Genomic DNA, 13,432 nt, shown 5'->3' with positions numbered 1-13,432 from the left:
TACAATCAGTTAAAAGTGTGGTTCGCTAAAGGGACAGGAACATACCTATAGCTCCCATATAACCAAAAGAGAAAAGTAATTTTTTTTTTCAAAAATAGCTTTTACTATGTATTGATTAAAATTTTTAAGTGTAATAGAACAAATAAGACCCAATTTTATTTAACGTTTTTGCTTTAATAATAAACGAAAAAAATTAATACTCATTTACGTGTTTTTCTTTTAATAAAATGATTTGAAAGTGAAAAAAAAAACAACTTAAAAAACGAAAAAAATTGGGTTTAATGCAAAATTGCGGAGAAACGGCTGTCCGTAGAAAAAATAAAATGCACGACTGGGTCGCACGAACTTGCTCTTAGAGTTAAAGTTGCTTTAATTTTTAAGACTTTTTATATAGAAATTTGGAAAAAAAAAAATTCGTTTTTAAAAAAAATAAAATAAAATCTGAAATCAAATTGCCCTCCAAAACAAGTATGCAGTTTTGATTGATATGTTAAGATGCATTTTTAGAAAAAAAAAAATTTCAAAATCGTTAGAGCCGTTTTTTAAAAAACTAATTTTTTATAAATAATTTTTTTGAAAAAATATATAAAATATATATAAAATTGGTATGCCATTTTGTAGAAATAACTAATCAACATCTAAAAACAAAATTTCAAAAAAATTCAATGTCCCGTTTTCGAAAATTTGATTTTTCAAAAAAAAATTTTCAAATTTTTTTTAAAAATCCAAAAATTAAAAATTTTATTTTTGGTTTATATTTAAATTACAGAAATGCTTCTTCACAAAAAGTTTCGTTGATATCGAATAAGCAGCTTCTGAGATAATCAGTTTTGAAAAAAAAAAAATAGTTCTATGGCAGGTACCGTTAATAACGATTTTCAAAAAAAAAATTTTCATTAGAAGATACACCTTAGCTTAAAACTATCATTTGAATTTTTTAAACAAAATCTTTGTAGCCATTTTTGAGATATTTCAATTTTACTAAAATCGGTATATGACAAGTACCGTTATTTTTGGTAAAAAAAAAATAATTCCAAAAACCCCTCTGGAGAGTCGCCAAATAACGCTACATACGAAGTTTGACATTAATCGGTCCATCAGTTTAGGCTGTAGGTCCTTATACAGACAGACAGACAGACAGACGGACGGACTTCCGGGACCCACTTTTTTTTCATTGTCTACCATCGTAATGTCATGGAAAAATATTATCTCAACTTTTTTTTTTTGCTACAACTCTCAAAAAAAACATCACGGAATCCGTTCGTATGGAAAATTTCATACAAATCGCCATTACGATCGAATTTTGTGAATTTTTTTTTCGGGAATCATAGAAAATTTTAGATTCAAATGGAATTCGTGATTAGGACGATTATATTACGTATAAGTTTACATTTACACTTTTTACTTAAAATTTAATTCAGAAAAATGGTAAAGCGAAAGGTCAAAAGAGTTTCCGGAAATTTTTCGATTGCAACCGTCTTTTCCTTAAATCATTTCATGTCATTTTTATGAAAATATTCAGTAGTTAGTCTGTTGTAAGAAATTAACTTATTACATACAAATGCTAACTTTAAAGATTTTATGAAAATCGGCACAATGCAATGCTAGAGTGTGTGCCATGCAATTGGCTTGTAAACACTATTAACATTATAATATTTATAAGGAAATAATTTCCTTTCAAGCTCAATCAGTTCAGAGCTGATGAAGGTTGACAAAAAGCAATCTATTTGATACTTCACAAGTAGAATTTTTAAACCTATCTTGGTTCAAATTTAAGAATTTTTGGGATATGCATGGAAATGGTTAGTGTAAACTCAACTTACAAGCCTCTCCAGGTGGTCTATTTCGTAATACGAAACGAGCGGCAAGTAAACGATACTGAATTAAACGATAGTCACGACAAAGAGCGATTATGGAAAACGAGAATGCCGTTAGGCCAAACTGAACCAAAAAAAAAACTATTTTTTGAGGCTCACATACATTCTGAAGACAGACACAACAATATTCGGCCCCCAGAAAGGTACATTGGTTCCACTTTGCTGCAATTGCAGTAGATCTACTGCACTTTTTCCAAAAAGCAAATCTAAAGCCACATAATCAATTCCACTGCGCTGTTTCAAATCAAACTGCAAGCTTATTAAGGAAATCATAAAAATATTTCTTTGTAATTATTAATCTCTCAGAATGTAGTAAAACTGCTTCAACCTCGAAGCCAGCTCAAATAATTTAAACTAGAACTCAAAGCAATAGTGTAAGAGTTAGTTCTGCTCAAAATAGAACGGCAGCTAACAAGAATAACACTAGCTGGGTGAAATATGTTATGTCGTTTGACTTCGTGGCAAAGTGCACTACCAAAACATACATTTTCTCTTTACCACTGTCAGTTCTACCTATTTTGTTTGTTAACTAAAAATCTAAAGCGAAATGATTCTATCTACTGCATTTTATTAAGAATCTACTGAGCAAACTTTTTTCCGAAGTGGCAACGCTGGCGAGGTATTCATCGGAGCGAAAATTTATCCGATTTCAAACGAATATTAGAGTTTTTTCTGTCGGAAGAAGCTCACCTCGAAGCATAATTCGTATGAAATCGGGGAATTTTCCGCTCCGACGGATACCTCGGTAGGGCCGATTATGATAATTATCTAACCGAATACGAAAGTCAAACGATAGAAAAATGGCAGTCGTAAAGATTAACGAGCACCTAGTCTTGAAATTAAACGATTATCGTAATACGTAATCTGATCTGAACGAAAACGAACTAGTTTTAACGATAATCGTTTTACAAAATAGGGCCTAGCTAGCTTGTTCCCTAGCTGTCTCCAATTGGGCACATCCAAATTAGTTGCGTTTGTTCTCCAATTCAGCGTTCCACCTAAAGGAAGGGTACAATAACTTTTAAAACAAATTAATTGGCAAGGTTTTCTCCGCAACAACGCGAAGCAGTCTTTATTTAAATCACAAAAAAATTCTATACAAAATAATTTTTTAAATTACAAATTCCTTCTCTTTCCATACATCAGTACTTTGGAATAAACATTTTTGCAACCCGATCGGTTAGCGTCAATTAATTTGGAAATTTCATCAAAATCCCCATCGTCTAAAGTTAGATTTAAATGTCTAGCTTCATGTCGAATACATTCACTAACATCATTCGAATTGAATTTTCGAAATTCAATTATTCTAACATTTTCTAATTGCATCAAAAGTTGAAGATTGTCAGTGTAATTTGCTCTTTGTTCGTCTGTGTATGTTACAATATTGAATACATAAACGATTGCAAGACTAACAGAGTCTTGCTTGAGAACATTTTCATGAAGAAATCGATTGTATCCTTGAATAAAATCGACATCTTTTGGTTCAAGATTATCAATTATAATCAAATTCCTTCCACATTCAGAAAAGTGTCTTGTGAAAGTTTCAATTTGCTTTTTATGGTCTTCAATGTTGTAGGTTGACCAAGATTCTGTTTGAATATTCTCTTGCCAAGGATAATTCGATCTGAATTCTTGGACAAAGAGACTCTTTCCGACTCCGGAAGCTCCTGTCACTGCGATAGCAACAAATTTACTATCATTACGCAGCTGTAACTCTATTCCGGACAGAGCAGTTTCTTGATTTAATACTTTCTTTCGTATTTCAGAGAAAAGTTTCTCTCGGTCAATTGAAGGCAAACAATAGTCCTTTTCACCGTGAACAATGAGGTTATATTGATTTCGATAGGTGGTCAGAAAATCACTCCATATCATCGAAGTACTAATATTACTTAAATAAACAGCAACAATTAAACCAATTAGTAAAACACAACCTATAAAGATTGGTATCTTTGATGAGGTTTTTTCATCGCATTCTGCAGCTTTTTGAGCGATAAGCGAACGGAGTTTTCTTCGCCGTTTGGCCATTTTCTAAAAAAAAAAACACTTGATTGATAACGAATAAATTTTGTATTGTATGAATAATTACCTTTGGATGAAACTTTGGAATTTGATACATAAAATAAAAATTAAATAAATAAAATAGGATACAAAAATGTATGAAATTTATCAAGATAAGTTGATAATTTTTTTTTTAAATAGAGGATTTTTATATTTTTTCGTTTACCGGTTGGTTGTGTGGTTGCTGAATGCTGAAATAGTTGTCATTTCAGTTGTCATTTTGATGTGTTATGTCAAATATTTGCCCCAAATCAGTGTTATAAGGTGTACCGAAAAAAAAATCCCAAATTAAAATCCCTCTCAGACCAACCAACGTGACACTCTTGCTGGAATAGCTAAAATGCCGGGATACACGGTGACTTTTCAATCGCCTAACCAGTCAGTTTGTAGGCAAGAGGGGTGAGGATTTTCCTCTTTTTGAAGTTTGTTCCTAAAAAATGTGAACTGGAACGTGATTGGGCATAACACTGTGTAGCCAGGCCCAAACAAATCAAGCGAAAAAATTCAAGAGGAACATAATGAATGCAGTGACTCGTTTTTTATTTTATTTTTCTACTACTACAACTACAACAGACAAATTTTGCACAAATGTATTTTATTTTTGCAATAGGGTTTAAGGTATAACTACAATGGCCACTTTTTGCAAAAAGTGAAAATTTTCAAACGCATTTTGTGATAGTTTTTCCAAACGCAAAAATTTAAAATAATGATGCAGAAAGCTTGTTTTTTGGTTTCAAAAACAATTTTTGTAGTTTTTTCCAAAAAAAAAAATGGAACTTAGCTAAGCAATTTACATGTTAAATACAACAACACTTTAGCCCCTTGGGCTTAGTTGTTTAGCCCGGAGAATTCTCTGGGCTTAACTTTTTTAACAGACTTAAATATGTGCTACCAAATTAACTTGTTCGTAAATTGTTTAGAATTAATTTAGTTAAAAACATCAAAACTGATGTTTGGAATGAAAATTATTATTTTAAATATTAGGTGTGTTTTTTATTACAACCGAACTTAACTGGACAAAAAAAACGCAGTCTGGGCTAAGCAATTTACATGTTAAATACAACAACACCTTAGCCCCTTGGGCTTAGTTGTTTAGCCCGGAGATTTCTCTGGGCTTAACTTTTTGAACAGTTTTAAATCTGTGCTACCAAACCAATTTTTTTTTTTTAATTGTTTAGAATTTATTTACAAACGTGAAAACTGACGTTTGGAAGGAAAAATGTTTTTAACTAGTTTTGCTAGCATACATTTTTTGGAATTTTTTTCATACAAGTACCGTTACCTCTACCCGTACCGCTATACCGCATACCGAGGGTATGCGGTATAGCGGTAACGATATTTGTACTAAAAAAATTCCACACCTGAACGTTGATGTGTCAGTTTGGAATTTTTTTCATACAAGTACCCTCACCGCTACCCGTACCGCTACCGCATACCCTCCAATGTGGCCAAGCCTTTAAACTTTTTTTTTTCAAAAACACACAAGAAAACCCAAAAGCGAAAAATATGACAACTTTTTTATTTTTTTTGTGTCAGCCTGATTTCTGAACATTTAGTATGCAGTGCTGCCAATTTTTCTCGCTAAGCCCCGAGGGCGTTTTATTTTTTAACCAGTTAATCCCGGTGGTAATAAAAAACAAACCTATCATCTGTCAAAAAGCTGTCTCACACAAATCGGATGGTGTATTTTGATAAGTGAACACCCATATCCGATGACCTGTCTGGTTTGCAGGATGGTTTTCAAAAAAATAAAATGATTTTTTGGTGGTCGGACGAACATATCGTCGCTGTAGTTCTAATACCTCGTAACCCAGAAAAAGGCGATTTTGGACTAATGATGCAATTATATTATTGAATAAATCCGAATGTAATAGAAAAGACCCTGTTTGCCTAACATCGATATTGTCAGAGCTTGGCTTAATCAAAACCAGATCATTTGTATTGATTCTCATACATTTCATATTTAGTTTTTTGCCTCTCCTGAAAAATAGACTTTTCTGGGTTACGAGGTATTAGAACTACAGCGACGATATGTTGGTCAATTGAACAACAATAGTCTGTCCAGAGTCCGGTAGACGGTTATATCCCATTTTTATTAATTTGAGATAAGAAGAGGCAAAAGGAAACATTTAAAATTAGCTGAAAAATGGGTTTTGATGAAAATTGTCTGATGTGTGTGAACTCAAAACCAGATAGCCAACCATCAGGCTATCTGTTCAGAGCTTTCTTCTGAATTAAGGCTTGGCCACACCGGAGGGTATGCGGTAGAGGTACGGGTAGCGGTAACGATATTTGTATGAAAAAAATTCCACATCTGAACGTTGATATGTCAGTTTGGAATTTTTTTCATACAAGTACCGTTACCTCTACCCGTACCGCTACCGCATACCCTCCGGTGTGGCCAAGCCTTTAAAAAGAAAAACGCCTTTAAAGGCTTGGCCACACCGGAGGGTACGCGGTAGCGGTACGGGTAGCGGCAACGATATTTGTATTAAAAAAAATTCCACACCCGAACGTTGATGTGTCAGTTTGGAATTTTTTCCATACAAATACCCGTACCGTTACCTGTACCGATATTTGTATGAAAAAAATTCAACATCTGAACGTTGATATGTCAGTTTGGAATTTTTTTCATACAAGTACCGTTACCTCTACCCGTACCGCTACCGCATACCCTCCGGTGTGGCCAAGCCTTTATTTAGGAATAAAACGCACCTCAGGTTTCTTGGGAGACTATTTCGTTTTTTGCAGTTCTTTTATGAAAGCAACAGAAGAATGAAAAATTTCCCTTTTCGGAATTAGCTTACTGAAAGGATCTAATCAAGCGGACTAGTGTGTGTTTTGTTTTTTACTTTGTTGGCAGCTCTTCTGTCTGACGTTTCGTTTTTAGGTTTTTGTAAACAATTTTATAAAATTCCTCATTTTTTAAACATTCAACATGGAAATGTAAAATATAAATAATAATTGTATTCAATTCTTTGATATTAATCTCTACTTCTGATTTTCAGTGTTAATCCTTGCTTTTCTGTTCTCTCAAACTTGGAAGTTCTTGAAGCTCTCAAAAACATCAAAGATACAAAAAAGAAATACGGTCTACGAAATTTAGCCACAATAACCTATGAAGTAATAAACACTATCAAATTCCTTACTAAATCATAAATAACATTCCCTTTTACAGACTCTCCAATACCTTGAAGACTCCCCCTGCAAAACCCAAACCCGCGAATCAATTCTGGAATTTCTAAAAGAAGTTAAACCCTACAAACTAACAAACAACGAATGTTTAATGATGATCAATGATCCACCTCAAACTGCTCTTCATATTCAATTGGTAAAATGTTTTTATTCTACTTTATTAATAGACCAGTGCCGATGCTTTCAAAAACATTAAAAAGTACAAAAAAATCATAGTAGGATGAAACCCATTGGAAAAGGAGGGGAATATGATGAAAATTAAAGGAAAAATAAATTACGGGCGAGCCGAGTTCGGGAAGTGGGTGGGTTGAGTTTTTAATGGTAAAAAATGGTATATCTCGATTTCCGGCAAAACTACAAATCCCATAGAAAAAAGTTGTATGGCAAAGTTGTAGGTAATAAAAAGATCTACAACTTTTATATAAACAATTTTTTCACATAACCTCAAAATTTATGTGAAAAATTCAAAAAACCGAGTTTTTGGTTTTTTATTTTTATCTTTTTCAAAAACAAAAATTTTTCTACGAAATTTGGTGAAAACTTACCTTATTATGTTCCAAATACACTGTAATTTATTTGATTTAAAATATTAATTTGTTCACCTTATTTTGACTTAATACCAAAAATACACCCGAATTTTCAATCGAAAATTCACGTGTCAAAATATCAGCTTTTTTCAAAAAGTCGGTGGGCATTTCGTTCGTTAAAATGTCTATTTTCTGATGGTGTAAAAAAAAATTTACATTAGTATACTATAGAACATGTTCTAGTAAAATTCAAAAAATGAAAAAAGCTTGAATTCGAAAAAAATTTTTTATCATTGTTTACAATTTTGGCCTATTTATTCAAATTTACACTTTAATTACTCAAAAAACGTAAGATTTCATGTAACATTGATTAATCTTACGTGTTTTGAGTAATTAAAGTGTAAATTTGAATAAATAGGCCAAAATTGTAAACAATGATAAAAAATTTTTTTCGAATTCAAGCTTTTTTCATTTTTTGAATTTTACTAGAACATGTTCTATAGTATACTAATGTAAATTTTTTTTTACACCATCAGAAAATAGACATTTTAACGAACGAAATGCCCACCGACTTTTTGAAAAAAGCTGATATTTTGACACGTGAATTTTCGATTGAAAATTCGGGTGTATTTTTGGTATTAAGTCAAAATAAGGTGAACAAATTAATATTTTAAATCAAATAAATTACAGTGTATTTGGAACATAATAAGGTAAGTTTTCACCAAATTTCGTAGAAAAATTTTTGTTTTTGAAAAAGATAAAAATAAAAAACCAAAATATCGGTTTTTTGGATTTTTCACATAAATTTTGAGGTTATGTGAAAAAATTGTTGATACAAAAGTTGTAGATCTTTTTATTACCTACAACTTTGCTATACAACTTTTTTCTATAGGATTTGTAGTTTTGCCGGAAATCGAGATATACCATTTTTTACCACTAAAAACTCAACCCACCCACTTCCCGAACTCGGCTCGCCCGTAATTTATTTTTCCTTTAATTTTCATCATATTCACCACCTTTTCCAATGGGTTTCATTCTACTATGATTTTTTTTGGTTTCAAAAATTATCGACCCTGGTCTATAAGATTCTAATCAAGACTTTTCCCAGCTTGTTGAAGACAGCGAAGAACGTCTGAGCGAAGACCAAGTCAATGCTGTCCTCGAAATAGTTAAAAGACATTTTCCCCAAGTTTCCGAATCTTCAAATCAACAATAAAAAAGAAAACAAAGATTTTTTTTTATAGAAAACTTTTATTTTTGTATTATTTTTAAATTCAGGGAAGCAAAAGGCAGAAAATCTATCGCTTTTGGTCGCCCAAATCCTCGATGTAATCTTCATCAATTTCGGGCCATTTTTCTGGAATGATATCAAACAAATCGTCTTTGACGTCACCCTGAATGACAATTTCATCGTCGCCGGTTACAGATGATCCGCAGGCGAATTTTGTTCCAAAGAATTTGGCAGCTACTTTTAGATCGATTTCTAGAAAACATTAAACCCAGGTAAGACTTCCAATTGGACATAAATTCAGATCAAAAGTCTTACCAAATGTACTCAATCCTGTAACAACAGTTACAGACTTCTTCTTGCCACGAGGAGCACGAGAAACGCAAATTTTCTTTGTGACATCTTCCTTCTTCTTGATTTTCATCAATCCCTTGCCACCACGTTTTTGACGTTTCTTGTCATCGTCGCCGGCATCTCCACTGGCAGCATCTTCCAACTTAACACGTTCAAATTCTGTTGGGAGATTCTTTTCTAGCCATAATTTGCATTTTTCATATTCGGGATAATATTCGCAATACTACAAAAAGGATATTTTATTTTAATTGATTTTTATTCATAAATCCACATCAACAATTGTACCTCGATTGGCATTGAACAATTGCCACAATATAAAACACTCAATGGATAGGTTACTCCATCACGGGGACCTAATTGGAGGCGGGCAGCCATGTCAACAACTTCAGTCATAATTAACAAATTGTCTATTTTACTATTTTGTATTCTAAAATTGGTCAATTTTTATAATTATTTTATGAAAATTGAGGTTGTGCGAAAAATATTCGATGTATCACAAAAATACGAAAACAGCTGGATGTCACATTCAGAGAAATGTCAAAAAATGGTTTTCTTGTTGAGCAGGTTTGGAAGTAGTTGAATAAAACTTAGGGTAAGCATATATTTTATTGTAATGTTGGAAACAGAATGCTAATGCATTGCGGTTTTTTTCTTTTATTCGAAAAATAATTGATGCAATTACATTTTTTTTACTTAAAAAAAAATATAAATAAATAGAGGTCTTCATGAAGCGGTGTAAGCTCTGAGAAAACCTGGTAAACGTATTAAAGTGGTAAATGTTTTTTTCTAAGTTTGACAGTTTGTCTATCACATTTACCATTTTACCAGGTTTACCCAGAGTTTAGACTGTTTTATGAATTCCCCCTACCGTTTCATGAATACATCTATACTATCTATAATACAATATAAGGATTAGGAAGGTAAATTTTGGCACAAATTTGTTTATATTTTAAATCTACTCTAATAGCCTCCCGACTAACGATTTTTCTTCTGTAAAGCTTTATACATGCTTCTTTTGCTTCTATAAAGCTTTATAGAAGCTAAATTGTTAGTTGGGCTGTTTTTAGTAGGTCAAATCGTATAAGAAATTATTTTATTTGAAATTCGAAGTGAGACCCTATTTTGTAAAACGTTATGTATTGTTGAAACTATGAAAAATGAGATTATTTTGCAAGTAAGCTCAGTTCCAATTTCAGTAAGTGGGTAAGCACTTAAGTGGATTTTACTGTAAGTTTTTCCGAATAACTTTTTTGTCATTTGGTACCTATTTGATGTGGAAAATGTGCCCAAATTATTTGGCCAGGTTTTAGACCAAAATACCATACTATGCGTCGTTAAAATTCGCTGCTTGTCAGTCAGTTTTTTTGCCAATCCATCCTTTGTGCACCACCCCCCGCCCTCCCAGAAAAAAATCCTGGATACATAGGTACGATTTGACATTCGAAATAAGATAATTTGTGAAAACAGGCTAGCTATTATAGCCTGTTTTCACGTTCCACTCTTACATTTTCTTGGAAATTCTTTTTAAACAAAAGAAAATTAATTTCAAACAAAAGAAAATTATTTTCATTTCAAAATAACAGAAAGGGCAAAAAATAAAAAAAATAATAATAAAATAAAATTGAATAAAATCTATTTTGAATCTATAAATAAAAAATCTTATAATAACCTGTATTAAGCCTTATTAAAATATCTAACTCAAGTAATTGCCACTTAAGCGAAGTAAAAATCTCGTGAAAGGTTTCCTTGTTTTATAGTTTATAAAACCATTTTTGTTTGTCACAAGCTATACGGGAGCGTATCGGAATCCCGCTTTTTAAAATCCCGTTTTTCGAAAATCCCGAAAAAAAAGTTTCAAAATCCCGTTTGCTAAAATACCGCTTTTTTAAATCCCGTTTTCTGAAATCCCGCATTTTAAAATCAAGTCAAATCCCGATTTTTACTTGCGATATAGGTACTATAGGGCAAGTTTAGGATTCGTAAAAAAAATCGAACTCGAGATAATAATTTTACATGACATTACGATGATGGAGAATGCCAAAAAAGTGGGTCCGGCAATTCTGTCTGTCTGTCTGTCTGTCTGTCTGTCTGTCCGTCTGTCTCTATCTGGAGCTGCAGCCTAAACGAGTGAAGTGATTTTCTTCAAACTTGGTAGTTAGCAGTTTTTGGTGATTCCCTAGAGGGGAAATTGAAATTTTTTTTTTATGACCAAAACTAACGGTACCTGCCATATAACGAAAATAGAAAAGTTAATTTTTTTCAAAAACGGCTCTAACGATTTTGATTAAAATTTTTGTGTGTAATACTACACATAAAGGCCAACTTTTTAAATAAAAAAAATATTTTTTGTACCGTTATTAACGGTACCTGTCATAGAACGGTTTTTTTCGTTTCTGAATATCTCGTACAAAATTAACCCGATTTAAATGAAAATTTTTATACAAAAGTGTGTTAGTAAAGATAATATTAAAATTTTAGAAAATTTTCAAAAAACGCATTTTTGGTTTTTTAAAAAATATTTCAAAATTTTTTTTTGAAAAATCAATTTTTTGAAAACGGATCAATGAAAAATTTTGAAATTTAGTTTTTATGTGTAAATTAATTATTTCTTCAAAATGGCATACCAACTTTTTTTTTGAAAAATGTTAAAAAAATTTTATATATAAAAAATTATTTTTTTAAAAAACGGCTCCTACAATTTTCAAAATTTTTTTTCTAAAAATACCTTTTTATACGAGAAATAAAATGGCATATTTGTTTTTTTTTTTTAAGATATTTTAAAACGGAGTTTTATTAATTATAAAAACAGATTTAATTTTTTTATACTACTTATGAAATTTCTTCAAAATATCGAATTTTAAATTTCTTGAATAAAAAGCTTTAACATTATAGTTACTTTAAGCATAAGAGCAAGTACGTGCGACCCCAGTCGTGCAATTTATTTTTTTAAACAATTTTAATTCACAAATAAAAAAATCATGAGAAATAGACAAAAAAAATAGTAAAACTGATTTTTTGCGTTGTAAAGCCCACACAATATGTACCTCCAACACATTATGAAAACGGTATTTCTTTTATAAAAACATAAAATGATTAAAGCCTTAAATCGAGTTCACAAGTAAAAGAAATTTCATTTATTTAAATATCAAAATTGTTGAAATACATCCAAATATAAGTTGAAATATATTTAAATGACATTTCTTTTGATTATGTAGTGTGTAGTTAATTTAAGGTGTTGTGATCATTTTATGTAATTATTAATCTATGGGATTATCACGATTTGATTGTTCTTCTCAAAATTTAAAGTAAATATTAGTTTGTTAATTGATTTCTTTTTAGTACCTATCACATTCCTTACTTTTTCTTATTTTTTTTATATTATATTTTTTGTAAAAAGGTTTTAATGAAATGCGTTTAGAACAATCTCTCATTTTTTAATTTGTTTTTTTTTTGAAAAAATCGCTCGATTTTTTAAAATAAAACAACTAGTTTTGCTTGCAAAATCGGGATAATAAAAAACGGGATTATAAAAATCGGGATTTTAAAAAGCGGGATTATAAAAAGCGGGATAATGAAAACGGGATTTTAAAAGCGGGATTTTTAAAAACGGGAATATAAAAAGATGGATATCGAACCCAACCCAAGCTATACTAGCTTGTGGATTGCCTGTGCAGAAAGTTCTAAGGAATTTCGGTAATTACTCCAAAATGATTTGCTTAATGTATAAGACCTGTCCTTCATCTTATACAAGCAAACAAATTGCTTGCATTGAAACTTATGCAAGCTTAATTGTTTTTTGTAGTGAGCTTATTGCAAAAACTAGATAAAAATAATGGTATACCTAATTAAAATCTAGAAATAATTTACATTTTTGAGATTGGAACCAAAAATTTAGAGACTTCTTAAAACTATTCTGGGTGAAAGGTAGTTTTTCTATGAAGTTAAATGTAGAGATTTTTAACCAAAATTTAGTTTATGTTCAAACACAGTTTTATACAAACACAATAAATTTATATAAATTGTCATTTGCTTACAGTTACATAAACTTTAATTTTGTTCGTACATAACATCACACAAGTTAAATGGTCTTGTTTTTAAAAGGGAATTATAATGTTGCCAAAAAGAAAGATTAATTAAAAAAATAATACAAAAATAAAATAACAAGTAGGTACAACACAAATAGTTTTATGAAA

General features: G+C 31.1%; 3 protein-coding genes across 3 annotated transcripts; 1 reads left to right on the top strand and 2 right to left on the bottom strand.

The window, feature by feature from the left end:
* Positions 1-2,908: 2,908 nt before the first annotated feature.
* LOC129911132 (uncharacterized) lies at positions 2,909-4,130 on the bottom strand. Its single transcript, XM_055988813.1, has 2 exons — positions 3,964-4,130; positions 2,909-3,905 (listed from the first exon to the last, which is right to left on the bottom strand). The coding sequence occupies exons 1-2, from the start codon at positions 3,991-3,993 to the stop codon at positions 2,994-2,996; spliced, it is 942 nt and encodes a 313-aa protein (XP_055844788.1). The 5' UTR covers positions 3,994-4,130; the 3' UTR covers positions 2,909-2,993.
* Positions 4,131-6,747: 2,617 nt separating this feature from the next.
* On the top strand, positions 6,748-8,896 carry LOC129911131 (DNA-directed RNA polymerase III subunit RPC9). The gene is made up of 4 exons (XM_055988812.1): positions 6,748-6,881; positions 6,944-7,058; positions 7,114-7,266; positions 8,766-8,896. The coding sequence occupies exons 1-4, from the start codon at positions 6,874-6,876 to the stop codon at positions 8,871-8,873; spliced, it is 384 nt and encodes a 127-aa protein (XP_055844787.1). The 5' UTR covers positions 6,748-6,873; the 3' UTR covers positions 8,874-8,896.
* Positions 8,897-8,903: 7 nt separating this feature from the next.
* LOC129911130 (density-regulated protein homolog) lies at positions 8,904-9,775 on the bottom strand. Its single transcript, XM_055988811.1, has 3 exons — positions 9,525-9,775; positions 9,204-9,462; positions 8,904-9,140 (listed from the first exon to the last, which is right to left on the bottom strand). Exons 1-3 carry the CDS (start codon positions 9,630-9,632, stop codon positions 8,956-8,958), a joined length of 552 nt encoding a protein of 183 aa, XP_055844786.1. The 5' UTR covers positions 9,633-9,775; the 3' UTR covers positions 8,904-8,955.
* Positions 9,776-13,432: the final 3,657 nt, after the last annotated feature.

The sequence above is a fragment of the Episyrphus balteatus genome, chromosome 2 (assembly GCF_945859705.1).
Source record: "Episyrphus balteatus chromosome 2, idEpiBalt1.1, whole genome shotgun sequence".
NCBI lineage: Eukaryota > Metazoa > Arthropoda > Insecta > Diptera > Syrphidae > Episyrphus > Episyrphus balteatus.
Note: the sequence above shows the minus strand (reverse complement) of the source record. Positions and strands in the feature narration are given on the sequence as shown.

Bases quoted from the DNA above. Each gene is read 5' to 3' on its own strand.
- LOC129911132 (XM_055988813.1), bottom strand. From the start codon at position 3,993: ATGTATCAAATTCCAAAGTTTCATCCAAAG. The intron at 3,906-3,963 runs GTAATTATTCAT...TTTTTTTTTTAG, and splicing joins TTCCAAAGTTTCATCCAAAG to AAAATGGCCAAACGGCGAAG.
- LOC129911131 (XM_055988812.1), top strand. The intron at 7,059-7,113 runs GTAATAAACACT...TCCCTTTTACAG, and splicing joins TAGCCACAATAACCTATGAA to ACTCTCCAATACCTTGAAGA. The intron at 7,267-8,765 runs GTAAAATGTTTT...GACTTTTCCCAG, and splicing joins CTGCTCTTCATATTCAATTG to CTTGTTGAAGACAGCGAAGA.
- LOC129911130 (XM_055988811.1), bottom strand. From the start codon at position 9,632: ATGACTGAAGTTGTTGACATGGCTGCCCGCCTCCAATTAGGTCCCCGT. The intron at 9,463-9,524 runs GTACAATTGTTG...TCCTTTTTGTAG, and splicing joins ATTGTTCAATGCCAATCGAG to TATTGCGAATATTATCCCGA. The intron at 9,141-9,203 runs GTAAGACTTTTG...AATGTTTTCTAG, and splicing joins TACAGGATTGAGTACATTTG to AAATCGATCTAAAAGTAGCT.